This window comes from Ahaetulla prasina, chromosome 5, assembly GCF_028640845.1.
Source record: "Ahaetulla prasina isolate Xishuangbanna chromosome 5, ASM2864084v1, whole genome shotgun sequence".
Classification (NCBI taxonomy): Eukaryota; Metazoa; Chordata; class Lepidosauria; order Squamata; family Colubridae; genus Ahaetulla; species Ahaetulla prasina.
The window spans coordinates 87,876,665-87,892,236 of record NC_080543.1 but is presented as its reverse complement, the minus strand read 5'-3'; the positions used below and the strand labels follow the sequence as shown (position 1 = coordinate 87,892,236).

General features: G+C 35.5%; 1 protein-coding gene across 2 annotated transcripts in view; it reads right to left on the bottom strand.

Moving 5' to 3' along the window:
• ANOS1 (anosmin 1) overlaps positions 1-15,572 on the bottom strand; it is an 87,088-nt gene that overhangs the window by 17,861 nt on the left and 53,655 nt on the right. For both annotated transcript variants that reach the window (XM_058186279.1, XM_058186280.1), the window contains exons 4-6: positions 14,790-15,012; positions 11,178-11,362; positions 8,612-8,741 (exon numbers count right to left, since the gene is read on the bottom strand). In XM_058186279.1, coding sequence (XP_058042262.1) covers positions 8,612-8,741; positions 11,178-11,362; positions 14,790-15,012 — 538 coding nt within the window. The remainder of the gene's footprint in view (positions 1-8,611; positions 8,742-11,177; positions 11,363-14,789; positions 15,013-15,572) is intronic.

The window sequence follows — 15,572 nt, the reverse complement described above, 5'->3', positions numbered from 1 at the left end:
AGAAGCCAAGGAGGATTATGTAGATACCTCAGAACTCTTCACAATTAACCCAGCTGTGAAGATCTTTACATGAATCAACCTGTAGAGAAGCAGGATTGATGGAAAGCAGAGGTATTTGTCCATCCTATTGGCTCAGAGAACCTGGAACTGTCTGAGCACTATCGCCATTGCAACCCTTAAAAAGTAAAATATATCACATCTGGAGGAATGTTAATGGTCTGTACTAAAGTGGTGAAAGAGAAAAAAGGGATAAATAAATTCACTCTGCAATCTAAGTGATTCAGGGGAAAGATGGAAAAGTCTTTTACAATTATATATGTAACATCTGTTTAGCTATAAGTGAAATATTTTAACACTTTAAATTAAAATGTTTCTCTTCTAAATAAAGTGAGATCATTAACTGTACTTTTAAAAAAGCTGCAAATCTAAACTGCAGAATTTACGTTCTAAGATTTTATAGCATAAGCAAAGTGATAGTGTTTGTCAGAATTGGTATCAAAAAAAACCTACAACAATATAAAAATAAGTAACAGAGAAAAGGATGTGAGTGTTAGAAATGGGTATCTGTTCATTCTTATTTATGCATAAGCATGAAATTACATTTAGCATTGGCATTTATATAGTATGAAATCATTGCTGTTAGCTACATTTACTGTGCTTTTATGGAAAGGGTTTTTTTAATTAATACTACAAACTAGCAACTAAAAAATTCAGGAAGCATAGCTCCAAAATGTATGCAGCAATTGTCATGTGTATTGTCATACACATAATTTGTAGTACTTCAAATATAATCCCATTTTGTTGTAAACAATAATTATAACAGAATTATGTTTGTATTATCACATGATGCTATACTATTAAATAATTCATATTCAGTCTGTATATGAATAGAGAACTGAGTTCCCTTTTATCAATATTCACTGATTTACATCAGGTTATCTAGTGAAATAAAGATACAATTTGCCATACAGTACTGTACATTGTACATTATACATTATACAGCGTTCCATGCGCCTTTGGTGTTGAGTCATGCCGGCCACATGACCACGGAGACATCTTCGGACAGCGCTGGCTCTTCAGCTTTGAAACTGAGATGAGCACCACCCCCTAGAGTCGGCAACGACTAGCACATATGTGCAAGGGAAACCTTTATCTTTACCTTACTGTACATTAGTCCTCTGTAGCAGGGGTCCCCAACCTTTCGGACCTCAGGGACCACTAAATTCATAATTTAAAATCCTGCGGACCACTAATATGATCTGCCTAACTGGGTGGGCGTACAACGTGGTCATGTGACTGGGTGGGCATGACCAACTTGATGTCACTCACGTCAAGGCCATGCCTTTCCAGCCTCTATTTGCCACTCCTTGCCTGCCCACCCGGTCTCCTTAGGACCCCAATAGGAAGCAGTTTTTGGAGCTAAGCAGCCACCACGAGAAAGAGTTGGCAAAACAGCTCAGTTCAAATTGGATTTGACCAAGAAGGAGGCTCAGCAGAAGCACCTCACTGAGGGCTACGAGCATAGACTTTCCAAGCAGAGGGAAGACCTGCGGGAGTACAAGGCCAGGTACCAGTGCCTGAAGGCTCAGCGGGCTGAGGTGGTCAGCCAATTCCAGGCCATGATGCAGTCCCACTGGAAGAAGGCCCTCTGGTTCTTTGCCACCAGTGGCACTTCCCTCCAACCTTCGCCTAAATCCCCGGCACCAGGAGGCCAAAGCAGACCCCAAGTTGGAATTTCTGCCCCTTTCCAACCCACACAAAAAGACCCCGAAGGGGGAGACTCTCTGCAGTAACACAAACGTTCATTGCATGTATCCGGCCCAGGGGCCATAGTTTGAGGATCCCTGATTTAGTACAATATAAAAAAATGCAAATAATTTTTCTGCGGACCACCAAAATTTTCTCATGGACCACCAGTGGTCCACGGACCACCAGTTGGTGACCACTGCTCTGTAGCACATCTCTAAGATTAAACTAAATTTAATCTTCCCTTCTCATGGAATTGTAACTGTAAAACTTACTACCCACAGACAAGGAAAGAACATCAGCAGAATTAAAGATAATTTTAAAGATGGCAGTAATACAACCAACCACAGATAGGCAGAACTCATTCTTAAGGTAACAGCCACAAATGAGTTCAATAGCAAGCAATGTTAGGAGATTGGGAAAGATGGAATCAGCACTGGAATGGTAAGGGGGTGGGGACTTAGGCAAAAAGAAAAAGAAAAAGAAGAGGGAATAAGTCTTTTTAGGATTCAAATTGAGACTTTAAAATGCCAGAGTCACTGAAGTGAGAGTTGGCCACAAAAATTTATTAAGAAATCCAAAATATAATTAGCATTAAATATCACTGTGCCCTTCCAAAAAAGGACAAGAGAAGAAAGAGCTCACTATGCACAGAATATTATTAATGAACAAAACAAATGAACAAAACTAGATAAAGGTAAAAAATAAATTTTGCATCAGAAATTGTTCAACTGCTGTAATTGCTACAATTAATTTACAAGAAAACAATTTGTTACAAAAAATGTGTCTCATTTCTGTAAAGAAAATTCATTTCAAATATCTCCATTTTTTAAATATGAAACTTATGTAGAGAAATTAGCATGTCACAGATTTTTACTTTAGATTGCTCATGACCTTTAAGCAAAATTATTTAGAAAATATTCTCTCGCTTTCTCTTTCTCTTTCCAATTTATCTTATATGCTGCTTTGATGTGACAAAAATTGGGATAAAGATTAAACAATTATTTAAGGATCTACTACTGTTATACCATCTTATTTTACCCTTTACTTCAAGTGAGACAAATACTTACTACTGTCTTAATCTAATGAAAGAAACTCATGAACAGAATCACAAATAGCCCCAAACATTCTGTGTAACACAAATGTTATATCCCTAAATGTGCTCAAAATTCATAGGACACAGTATAAATAGAATGAATTCTACCTTCAAATATCTTAAGCTGTGTATTCCAAATACACCTACACTGTTATCTTTGAGCACAGCAAAGTTCTCCCTGTTTTCTAAGATTCTCCAAATAATGAACTAAATATTATCTAGGGACTGAAAAGATACTTGAATCCCATTAAACTTTAGCCAATTGGACTTAAATATGCAGATATGAACATAAGCAACTATAAGTACAATGGTTTAAAGCATACTTAATTCACTGCAAACTTTATATATACTGTACTTCTGGTTCCAGTAATATCTTCAACTGTACAACTCAGTTCATGAGCACTAACCATTAATCCCTTCTCTAAATTATATTGCTGAAATCACTGCAGACCCCACTCTCCCTAAGCATAATTGTCAGTATACATACTTCATAATTGATCCTTCACTTACAAAGACTTCTACATGACCTGGAACCCTGATATTGCATGTACAAGCATTTGTATATACTCTATGTGATGGCTTAGAAAGTAGACAGAAAGAAAGAACTTAGAGAAAGAACTTTTTGCTTCAGGAATTCAGAATTGGATTGTTTGCTTGTACAATCTTAAATTGCATATAAAACATATTGCACACTAATATGTCACAAAGATCTTCATCTGGCTTTTAAAAATGTTCTCATCATAGTGGTAGAAGTGTTTCCATAGTACAATTCTTCTACTTGATGATCTCACCAGCAAAGGTGGGCGAATGCTCCCACTAAGCATCAATAGGTTTTCATCTGGTTGGCAAAAGACTCATGTTTATCTCCTGCTATACTGTTATGGTTGCCTATTATATACAAAGAATCATTTGGATTGTAAAAATATGCTATGTTCAGATTGATGTCACCAACAATCATACATTTCAGCCATACAAATTTAAGTGAATCATCTGGAATAATTCTTGCTCCCTTTTGAAAACATAGTCATGACTGTAATTCACTTAATTCTCCAAAATTTATCTGAAGGAACTATTTTTAACTTTCAAGAGAAGTTTCCAAGCTGTTTGAATCAGAAAGGAAAAGAAATCTTAGTCTCGGTAATAATTACAAATTATATCTGGCAGGAGTCATTGTAGCATACATATAGCTATGTAGCTATGCCTGCCAAACTTCACAGAAGTCAGATTCTATATATTTATTCAAATAAGTAAACAAAAAGCAATTAATACCAACGTCTTTCTTATATTTATTTTTGTTGAGATTCAGTATGATTAAGTCCAGCTCTCAATGTAGGCCTACGTATGCAATTTTATCTTTAACATTCTTTTGATCTTATAAAAATAAAGCTCCTAAAGTTTTTTGTTATTATAATATTTGTAATTTTGCTAAGCAACATCAACATGGAAAAATTCACCTTCATTTTAACAAGCACCTGCAATATATATTAAATTCCTATAAATATATTTATTTAGGAAATAGTCTGAGTATCATATTGAGTGCATTAATACTGCAATTCCTTAAAGGTGGAGATACAAGCTGATATTGTGCACGGGTTCCTAACAGTAAGTCCCATTCAATGGAATGAAATGTACTTACAAATAAAAATATTAAACAATAGAATACTTAATTGCAGTCAGACAATACATCTTCTCTGAATTAACTGGGTAATTTTATACAGGAGAGAAATACATGTACATTTTATTAACTTGGAAAGAAGGAATAGACCACAATCTACCATACTGTCCAATGTGGTTGGCAGATGTTATCAGTCTGGCGTGTTTATCATGGCCTGTTCACCTTGGGAGACCATTTTGGACATATGCATACCTTCAATTTCATTTAGCCACACAAGTCTCTTCACCTCATTAAGGCCCTGAATAGTTTTATATGGTTTCCGAATTCAATGTGACTCTGGCAAGTATACAACAAATGAACAGGAAAAAAAATAATACTGCATTAAAAAACAACCCAATATTTAAAATATAAAATGATAATTGAAAATTGTAATTAAACAACCAAACTCAACTGAACCCTGATGCCTGGGGAAAAAATCAGGTCATGATGACTTTTCTAAAGGCAACCAAAGTTGGGCCCTTTTATGTATAGGGAGATAATTTCCTAGCCTAGGGGTTAGTCAACAAAAAGGCACACTTTCTAGATCCCTTGAGATGGCAAAGGTTAATAGGAGTGCTGGGAGGAAAACACTCACTAGAAGCAAAATAAGAGCATTTGGAGATAGAAACAATAAAGTATACTTCATTGGAAATATTTCCAGTAAGTTTTCTGTCAGCAGACTGCAGGATAGACACAAGCAAGCTTCTCACAATATATAGGTTGGCAAAAAATATTGGGACAAGCAGATAAAAGATAAACAGAGTAATGTAACCACCCAATGCCTTCTCCTCTGCCTGTGATTAGAGTACTTTTCACACTTGTGGCATCCTCCCTGATGGTATCAATATGTACAATAAACATTGGTATTTATATGTACTCTCTATTAATATAAATGTAAGCATTTGGGTTCTGCTAATTGTTTCCAATTTAGGGTTGCAGCATTGGGATTTAGATTACGTATTTACCTATTGCTACTAAAAGCCATACCACATGATACATTTATATATGCCCACTATGGATTGGGTGCTCTTTGCCATTAGCCTTCATATGGCAACATATGGGACAGAGACATGTTCTTGGGAGAAAGCAATATAGGACTTTAAAGCTGATAACCAGCACTTTGAATCACATCTCAAAGCCTATTGAAAGCTAGTGTACTTTGCAGTGTAACAGTGATACAAGGTGGTAGTTCCTTTAACTATCCACACCATTCTATTCTGGACAACTTATGTCGTGTATAAGCACACCAGCGTGCCTACCGTTCCTGTTCTACTTTTCCCAATTATATGTAATCATTCTATGTGTTTATGGCTGTTTTGCCTATTTATATCCTTTTTTGTGCCAATTTTTTTATGTATCATGTCTATTTCTATACTGTTTCTATAGGTCACATTGAGGTGAACTGAAGAATAATCATGTGATTTTATCTGGGATGGGTTCAAGCCTGGTAGTCCTGATAAAGTGAATAAGATCTTTGGAACTACAAATGTGATTGCAAGCCCTAAGCTGCAAGAATTCTATCCATTTCTTTGGACTATCTGGCTATCCAGATAAGAGCTCAGGATAATTCTCAAGAACTCTACCCTCAGCACACAGACTGCCTCATGAGAACAGGTAAAGATGCTCCGATGCAGCAGGGAAGCTATTACAAAAGAACTTCCAAATGATCCTTAAAACCCAACCTCACCGGTACAGTCTAACATCTGCCTATCAATGGAGCAGCATCCTTGACAACATTCAGAGTCTCTCTATGGACAGCACACATACCCCATGCACCCATGGGAGTTGTGATTGACTACTAATTGTTAGTATATTTATTTTGTTATGAATGAATACATGTACTGCTATTACACATTTTCAACCAACTTCTAAGAATCCTGAGATTGACTAAATTTAAAGAAAATGGAAGTATGGCAATGAAAACTAAGGAAAATATCTAGAAAATAAAGCTAAATATAAGCTCCTTCCCTTCCATATAATTCATTCTGATAAAGATAAAAAGGAAATCTGATAAACAAAGAGAAAGGAAATCTGATAAACAAGGAAGGAAGGAAGCTGCTCAAGACAAACTAAAATAAGGAAGTGTGGAGTATCTTTTTTAAAAAAATTGATTGGGAAACATTAAGGGGAGAAAGTTGTGGTTCTAGATTATTATTTTTAGTAATTTGTGCCTTTGTCTGCTCTGCTGTGGGTGGCTAAAACTTTCTGATTTTTATGATTCCTGATTGGCCAGCAATTCTTAAGTGACTTACAAAAAAGCTATTTTTTTTTACTAGAGTGAATTAAGATTAAGATTATTAAGAAGATTAAGAAAATTATTAGAGATTTATTTGAAAAATCTTTAAATAAAATCTATCAGTTCATAGATCAGCTATGCTCCTGAGATATTTTTTTAAAAAAAAACCTTCTTAAACGACTTCAGAGATGCAAGTATGTGTAGGAAATTACCAAACTACTGAGGCAATTTCACAAGTAGCTGACAATGAAAAGGAGTCAATTGCAATTTTGGAATATAAACCTGACACCAAGCTCCAAAAAAATCTGCAATTTTTAAAAGGACACGTTTGGGATTTCTTCTTCATGGACATTAACAAGGATGAGAAATCCTTGAGAAAAAAGCTACTTGACAAACATTATAGAGAAGAAAAAGATTTTATTCCATGAAGACAAGCTGAAATGAGTGATTTAAACTTAATGAGTCAATTAGAATTAGGATAGATTTCTAAAAGTCTGATATTTGTAACTGAAAGAAAGTCTTAATCTAAAGTTTGAAAATGTATTTTTCCTTTATATATAATGTTTACGTAATTCCTAAACTTTGTAAAATATTATTGAAAGAATATTTGAAAGTATCTACGTTAAGAAAAAGTTAAAGAAAAAGATGTATTAGTTTAAAGAAAAGTTCAGCGTTTTTAAAAGGAAGTATACAAGAAGAAAAAAATATTCTGTGAGGGTAATTTGGAGGGATTGATCTAAATTTAATGAGTTAATTGGAATTAATTGGAATTTTATTGGTGTGAAAGTAAACTTTATGTATGTTAAGAGGAAGTTAAAAAAAGAATTAGAAAGTTTTGATTTTAGAAGAGTTTTTAAAGAAAAGATCAGTGTTTTAAAAAGGAGAAGGGAGTATTTTTCCCTTTAAATTTAAAGAATCTGAAAGAATACAGTGAATTTTATTTACATAAATTGTGATAATTTATAACGATAATTATGTGCAAATAGAAATACATATCTCCACAGTAAGGAAGATAAAGCAGAAATAGTTAAATTGATTGTTTTATTCAAAGAGGAGAATATATTTAAGTATGTTTTTTATTTGGATATCACTTCTGGATTTTGTCCTTGCGATGAAAAAAAAATGAAACGTTGATTTTGGTTTTGCCGAGTAAATAGATTTGTTATTATAGAAATAGCTAGTTATATACTAATGTGTAAAAGTACAAAGTTTGCTAGAATGTTGTTATTGTGTACTGTGCTAAAAAGAGTCGGAAGTCAACGCTTTTTTCTTTCTTGTACCTCATACTTTTCCCCCCTTCTGTTTCTCCTTCCCTTAATTTCCTATTTTTATTTTTCTTTGTATTTTATACATTGATAAAACAATAAAAGTCAAACCTCAGGAAAAAAGAAAGGAAATCTGTTAGTATATTTTTTCAGAACTGCTGAAATACGATGCCCAATCTGAATGGATACCTTCAAAAAGAAAAATCATATTGCCACAATCTGCATAATTGAAAGAAATGCATAAATAAAATATAAGTAACAGGTAAAATAAGACAGCAGTATGAATATTAATCTTCAAGTTTAACAATTCCATTGTTAATAGGCAGGCATTGTCCAACCTAGCAAAATTTTATTTTCATGTTTCATTGTGTCACATTGAAGTAAATAGCCTTAATTATTACTGCTAATGTGTTTTGTACTGTAAAAAGGAAGCAACTTCTTTCAGAGAACTTGCACCACCAAGCATTAATAAAACCTTAAATTCTATGTGGTTACTTCAAAAAATAAAATTACTTATCTTTAGAGTTATTTGTGTTATTTATTTAAACGTTCTGCTGATCACATATAATGATTCATCCAAAGGTGACTGTGCTATGAAGAATATTAACACAAACCTTTTGAGGAGCGAAAGTGTTTGCTGGGAGCTGTAAAACCTCTTGTTCCATGCACATTTATGGCTGCCACTCTAAATTGGTACCACCTACTAGGTCTGATGTCAGTCAATTGTAATCTCTCATCTGTGATCTGCAAAATAAAATCCGGTTAACTATTTTTGTGACCTTCATCAGTGGACTTTTTATGCTTTGCTTATTGAAAGAGGAATTCCTTTTCCTATTGTTCATGAAATAAAAATTGGATTAGGTAAGATTTTTCAAACCATCTACTTCATAAGTCTTCAGGATCCAACCCAAAGAACTTTTGTCTGACTGAATTTTTTAAAAAAACCTGAAGTTATTAGAGGTTGAACCTAGTATCTTTCATAGATGCAATCCATACTATATGTACATGTGTCTTTATGCATTTTTTCACACCATACCATTTTATACACACATCTTACCAGTTACATTTTATTTCTTTGTATAGTGATGAGCAGAGCACCCTCATATGCAAACATCAACATGTACTAACTCTTTCAAAGTTTTTTTTTCTGCTGTAATTGCTGCTGGAATCCACCCTTCAGCATTATGTAAAGCTGACAGTTTGCATATTACATATATATAGTGTGTATGTGTATATGTTTTATACCCTCTGTGTGTATAATATACATACTATCTGCTTCACAAACACACACACACACACAATCTTGCACAACTTACTGTTACAAGTTAGCATGCAAATAAAACCAAGTCTTCCCTTTAAGAAATTGAAGGCCACAGAAAATGAGATTTGTATTATCTGTTCTTGCTGTAAAAAGTTTATTATTAATAATTATAGTTAAAAAAAACAGGTACATGCAGGAAATGTCTCCATTCTTTTCCCAGAATAAAACAAATACATCTATAACATATGCAACAATAGCCTAAATGGGAAAGACTGGTTGTATCTTTCTCAAGTCCAAAACACAGAATTACCTGACATCTTTTTACCAGAACAAGAGATGACCCACCCTAACCCTAACCCACTTATATGTGTTGCTCCACATATTTGGCAAGTTGTAGACTGAAAGCTACAATGACTTATTTTCAAATTAAGCATGATAGCAATAGCAATAACAATTAAAATTATATACTTCCTCGTAGCCTTTACAGCACTCTCTAGGTCAGGGGTCCCCAATCTTTCAGATCTCAGGGACCACTAAATTCATAATTTTAAATCCCACGGACCACTAATATGATCTGCCTAATGACCAGCTGGGTGGACATGGCTAGGTGGTCATGTGACTGAATGGGCATGGCCAACTTGATGTCACTCACATCGAGGGGCACCTCGCCAGCCTCTATTCACCCCTCCCCTCCCAGCCATTCCTCGCCTCCCTACCCAGGCTCCTTAGGGCCCCAATAGGAAGCAGTTGTTGGAGCTAAGCAGCCACCATGAGAAAGAGTTGGCAAAACAGCTCAGTTCAAATTGGATCTGTCCGAGAAGGAAACTCAGCAGAAGCACCTCACTGAGGACTAAGAACATAGGCTTTCCAAGCAGAGGGGAAGACGTGCGGGAGTGCAAGGCCAGGTAACGGCGCCTGGAGGCTCAGTGGGCTAAGATGGTCAGCCAGTTCCAGCCAAGATGCAGTCCCACTGGAACAAGACCCTCCAGCTCTTCACCACCAGAAGCACTTCCTTCCAACTTTCAACCAAAGCCTCACACCAGGAGGCTGAAGCAGACCCCAAGTCGGAATTTCTCCCTTCCCCCTCCAATCCACACAAAAAGACCCCGAAGGGGGAGAGTGTCTGCAGCAACACAAACGTTCATTGCACGTATCCGTCCCAGGGGCCATAGTTTGAAGAACCCTGATTTAGTGCAGTATTAAAAATGCAAATAATTTTTCCACGGACCACCAAAATTTTATTGCAGACCACCAGTGGTCTACAGACCACCAGTTGGTGACTGCTGCTCTAGGTGGTTTATAATGTCAGCATTATTTGCATATTGCTCCCAACAATCAGGGTCCTCATTTTACCAACCTCAGAAGGATGGAAACCTTGAGCCTTTCCAGGATTAACCTGCAATAGTGCATTCTAACCACTGTACCACCATAACTCTCATGATCTCCCTTTCTCCTCTAGTCCTTCTGAAGCAGATTGTCAAGCATCAGGAAAATCAGGAGATTCAGGCAGTTCAATTGAGCATAAAGATTTATTGCAAGCTTAAATTCTCAACAAGAATCTGAGCAAGGAAAATTAATGGGAATCAAGAAGGCATTCAAGGCGGGCTGGACTTAAATCTCTTGTGGGTGGGCAGGGATTCATGACTTATGACACATTTGACCCCTTCCTTGGTCTTAGCCTAGTCATCTCCTATACAGACTGGAAGAAAGAAATAAGAACTTTTCTTTGATCTTACACAGTATTTCAGATCTGCAGCACAAACTTCAAAGCGAGAACTCCATATTTTAGTAAGGAAGGTCCTGGGTGTGGTTAATGTTTAATAGCAATTAATACCAGCCAAAAATGTTTAATCTCTGATTAACTAAAATGATATTAAGGAAAATCTTAAAGTTAATAGAATGGTATTAAAAGTACTGACCTGTGCTACAGTTTGCCAACTTGTTGCATCATCCTCACTGGGATGAATCCCATAATTCCATCTCCTTTGTACCACATAGAGCACAGGTTCAATGGAGATATTGAATTTTGAAGACCATTTAATTTCCAGCTGTCCAGACTGAAGTTCACTAAATTTTAATTCCTTTCTGGGTTTTAAAGGAACACCTAAAATACATAATATCCATAAAAAGAAATTGTGTTCACAACTATTTGGAGAAGCAAATGTATACCATATAAAGAATATCTACCCTCACATTTTATCCCAATAGCAAATACACTTTTGCTTATGTTGTTTTATTGTTTTAAAATATGTCATGTGCTACCTTTAATACTGAAAATTCTTATCAGCTGTAATGCGAAAGTATTATGGAGATAAGCCACCATTTCTATGATTTGGTAGTTGTAACAGATCTGTAATATTTACAGATAAGTCAGTAGGGTCATTCTGGATTCTAAGGTTTTCTTATGATGAACTTCTTTCTGAAGGACAAGTGAGTGATCATACAGTTTCTCGTTGTCTGGATAAGTTCTACTGCATCTGGGTTTGCCACCCAGCTACCAATCTTCACCATTTTCTCCACCTGGAACTCTCCCTTGTTCAGGTTTTTTTTAAGTTACTGTTGTGGGGGGTGGGGGGAAATGTTCAGTCAAATCATTTAATCTACCACAGAAAAATGGTCATATAATTGGTCCTTAATTATGAAGTGACCTATTTCCACTAAACCTAAGCAAAGGAATGAGATCTTGATTTCTTTTAAAAAAATTTCCAGTGTTGGAGCATTCACAACTTCTGCAGGCAAGTTGTTCCAATTATTGATTGTTCTAACTGTCAGGAAATTTCTCCTTAGTTCTAAGTTGCTTCTCTCCTTGATTAGTTTCCACCCATTGCTTCTTGTTCTACCCTCAGGTGCTTTGGAGAATAGTTTGACTCCCTCTTCTTTGTGGCAACCCCTGAGATATTGGAACAATGCTATCATGTCTCCCCTAGTCCTTCTTTTCATTAAACTAGGCATACCGAGTTCCTGCAACCGCTCTTCATATGTTTTAGCCTCTAGTCCCCTAATCATCTTTGTTGCTCTTCTCTGCACTCTTTCTAGAGTCTCAACATCTTTTTTACATCGTGGCGACCAAAACTGAATGCAATATTCCAAGTGTGGCCTTACCAAGGCATTATAAAGTGGTATTAATACTTCACGTGATCTTGATTCTATCCCTCTCTTTATGCAGCCCAGAACTGTGTTGGCTTTTTTGGCAGCTGCTGCACACTGCTGGCTCATATCTAAATGGTTGTCCACTAGGACTCCAAGATCCCTCTCACAGTTACTACTATTGAGCAAGGTACCACATATACGGTACCTGTGCATTTTGTTTTTTGTTTTTGCCTAAATATAGAACCTTACTCAAGTAATTTAACAATCAGTTCTCTGCCCTAATGATTTCTTCTAACAACCAGTTTGCCAAACTGCTCAGAAAGTTAACAACCGGTTCTCCCGAAGTGGTGAGAACTGGCTGAATCCCACCACTGATGAAGATGTTGAAGAGTACTGGGCCTAAAACAGAGCCTTGGGGTACTCCACTGCATACTTCCCTCTATGTGGATGTAGTTCCATTGAGGACTACACGCTGAGTATGGTTGGTCAGCTAGTTACGAATCCATCTGATGGATTAGGTGCTGTCTAATTTCAAATAGCTTTCTGAATCTTCAATTCAAATTTATTTATTTAACTTATTAAACTAACTATATCAAGAAGAGGGCCGTGAAAATATTTGCAGATCCCTCGCATCCTGGACATAAACTGTTTCAACTCCTACCCTCAAAACGACGCTATAGAGCACTGCACACCAGAACAACTAGACACAAGAACAGTTTTTTCCCGAAGGCCATCACTCTGCTAAACAAATAATTCCCTCAACACTGTCAGACTATATACTGAATCTGCACTACTATTAATCGTTTCATAGTTCCCATCACCAATCTCTTTCCACTTATGACTGTATGACTATAACTTGTTGCTGGCAATCCTTATGATTTATATTGATATATTGATCATCAATTGTGTTGTAAATGTTGTACCTTGATGAACGTATCTTTTCTTTTATGTACACTGAGAGCATATGCACCAAGACAAATTCCTTGTGTGTCCAATCACACTTGGCCAATAAAAAATTCTATTCTATTCTATTCTATATGAGATTTTAATATTCAATGAGTTACTTCCTTGAAATATACAGTAAATTCATTATTCTATTAAAATGTCTATGATGCCAATTAAATTTTATTTTTAAAATTTATAACCATTTAATTTTTTTAAGTGAAGGAATTTATGAACCATAGGTGTAATATAGTTCTTATATCAGTTTGGTTTTATGGCTTTATGACTTAAAAAATTCTAGGAGTTATATTCTATAAAGAATATAAAATATACCGTAACATTTTTGTCACAATTTTGAACCATGTTACTCTTTAGGCAATATTTGCTTGAGGGAAACATTTTGCCTCCTTGAAGCCATATTCCATTTGTCAAAAAAGACATGTAACATCTTCACAGCCTCATTCCATTGGAAATGAAACTATAAAGCCTACCAGTTTGACACAAAGATGTTCGAATACCTCTAGCAAATGCTATAAGGCATTCACTGGGAAGTGCCCTATGTCTCCTGTTCAGTTTGTAAAAGCCATAATAGGCTTCTAAACAGATATTATGTCTATTCTGAGGCCTCTTTGACTTTGGCAAAGTTTGCTGGAGAAGGCTGAGAAAAAAGGGTTGCCTTGCTGCTTCTTCCATATTTTCTAGTAGCATTCATCAGAGTCAGACGATGTTTCTACTGTTCCTAGAAGTTGCACAGAAAATTCTGATTGTATAAACCAGTTGTTTTCAAAGCCTCAATTCAGATTAAGTAATGACTCCAAAATGATCAGTTCATTTTATTAATTTGCATGAATCAAATCATGCAAAATCTCAGTATAAGTATTCTGCTTAGTTGTTTAACATAAAACTTTCCAATCAAAAATCAATTAATAAAGGAGGGGAAGGATACTATGCCGCATATTTATGTTCAGTAAAGAGTTAGGTAAGATCCAATTAATATTCACTTCTATTGCTGAAACAGAATTTTTAAAATTGTAATGCTACATGTTAGAAAAAGAAAATATAGGAGTAACATTTGGGTATACACAAAAACAAATCATACTTGTTTAATAATCAAACAGCAACCTACAGAAACCTATTGAGAAAATACGAACAATTGTGAATGTCATCATCTACAGTAATTTTTCACTTTTATACCTTAAACATATTTTTAAAAATGATTAAATGTTTCAGTATCCAAGGATGAATTCTCCCTACCCACTTTAATACAACTTTATCACAATGCTAATAGTTAACACAAACTATTGAATTTTTAATTGGTTATCAGACCTGAATTTTGCTTTCAATTAAAATCTAACCTTGGCTTGACTTGGCATCCATATTATGACTACCCCTAGTCATCGCAAGCCAAGGTGGGAATGTTGGCATACTTAAATGAAGTGGAGTACTGGTGAATACACAGACACACACTTTTTGTTTAGTCACTTCTAATAATAAACTACCTTTATAAAGATTTTTGGGCACTTGACATGTATGTCCACATCCATTGGAACAGCACTTTTTCACCCCAGAGCATTCATTGTCAGCCTCACAACTTTCAACACAGGCAGCTGCAAAGCCACTGGCCTTCTCAGGTGCTGGGCAATCTCCTTGCTTCACTGACAGGATGTATTTCAGGAACTCACAGCTAGTTAGGCATTCATAGTTCTTCCTGGGGAAAAGAGGCTAAAGGAAAAATAAGAGAATGGTAAAAAGTCTTTACTTGGAAAAAAAAGTCACAGCGAAATATGTTGATTTGCTTTCCAGGAAATTCTTGATTTTACTTATTGACCAATTCCTCCTTCAGAGGATGAGAAAATGTATGACTTTAAAGCATCAATGCATCAAGTCCTTGACATGATGTAAACAATTACAAATGATATGACTGAAGAAGTAGAAACAGCTGAAACACTAGGTGAAACTGATTGCAATACTGAATTCCTTCATTTGGAGACAATGCACTCAAAAGTATCATTTAGACTTTAATATATTGTTTTTTCCAAAACAAAAGAGTCAATGGAATCATTGTTTAATAAAAACAGTGAAATGCTAACAGATAACATAGAAATGGCAAAAGTACTTAATCTCTATTCTGCCTCACGTCATCAAGTATGTATTACATCAAATAATTATGTAGAAAAGATGAAATGCAGAATCAATGCTTGAAATTGATACAAACTTGGTCAGAGAACATATTTAATTTGAATGTTTAAAAGTGAAGCCTGTATATTTGCATTTTTGGGTAC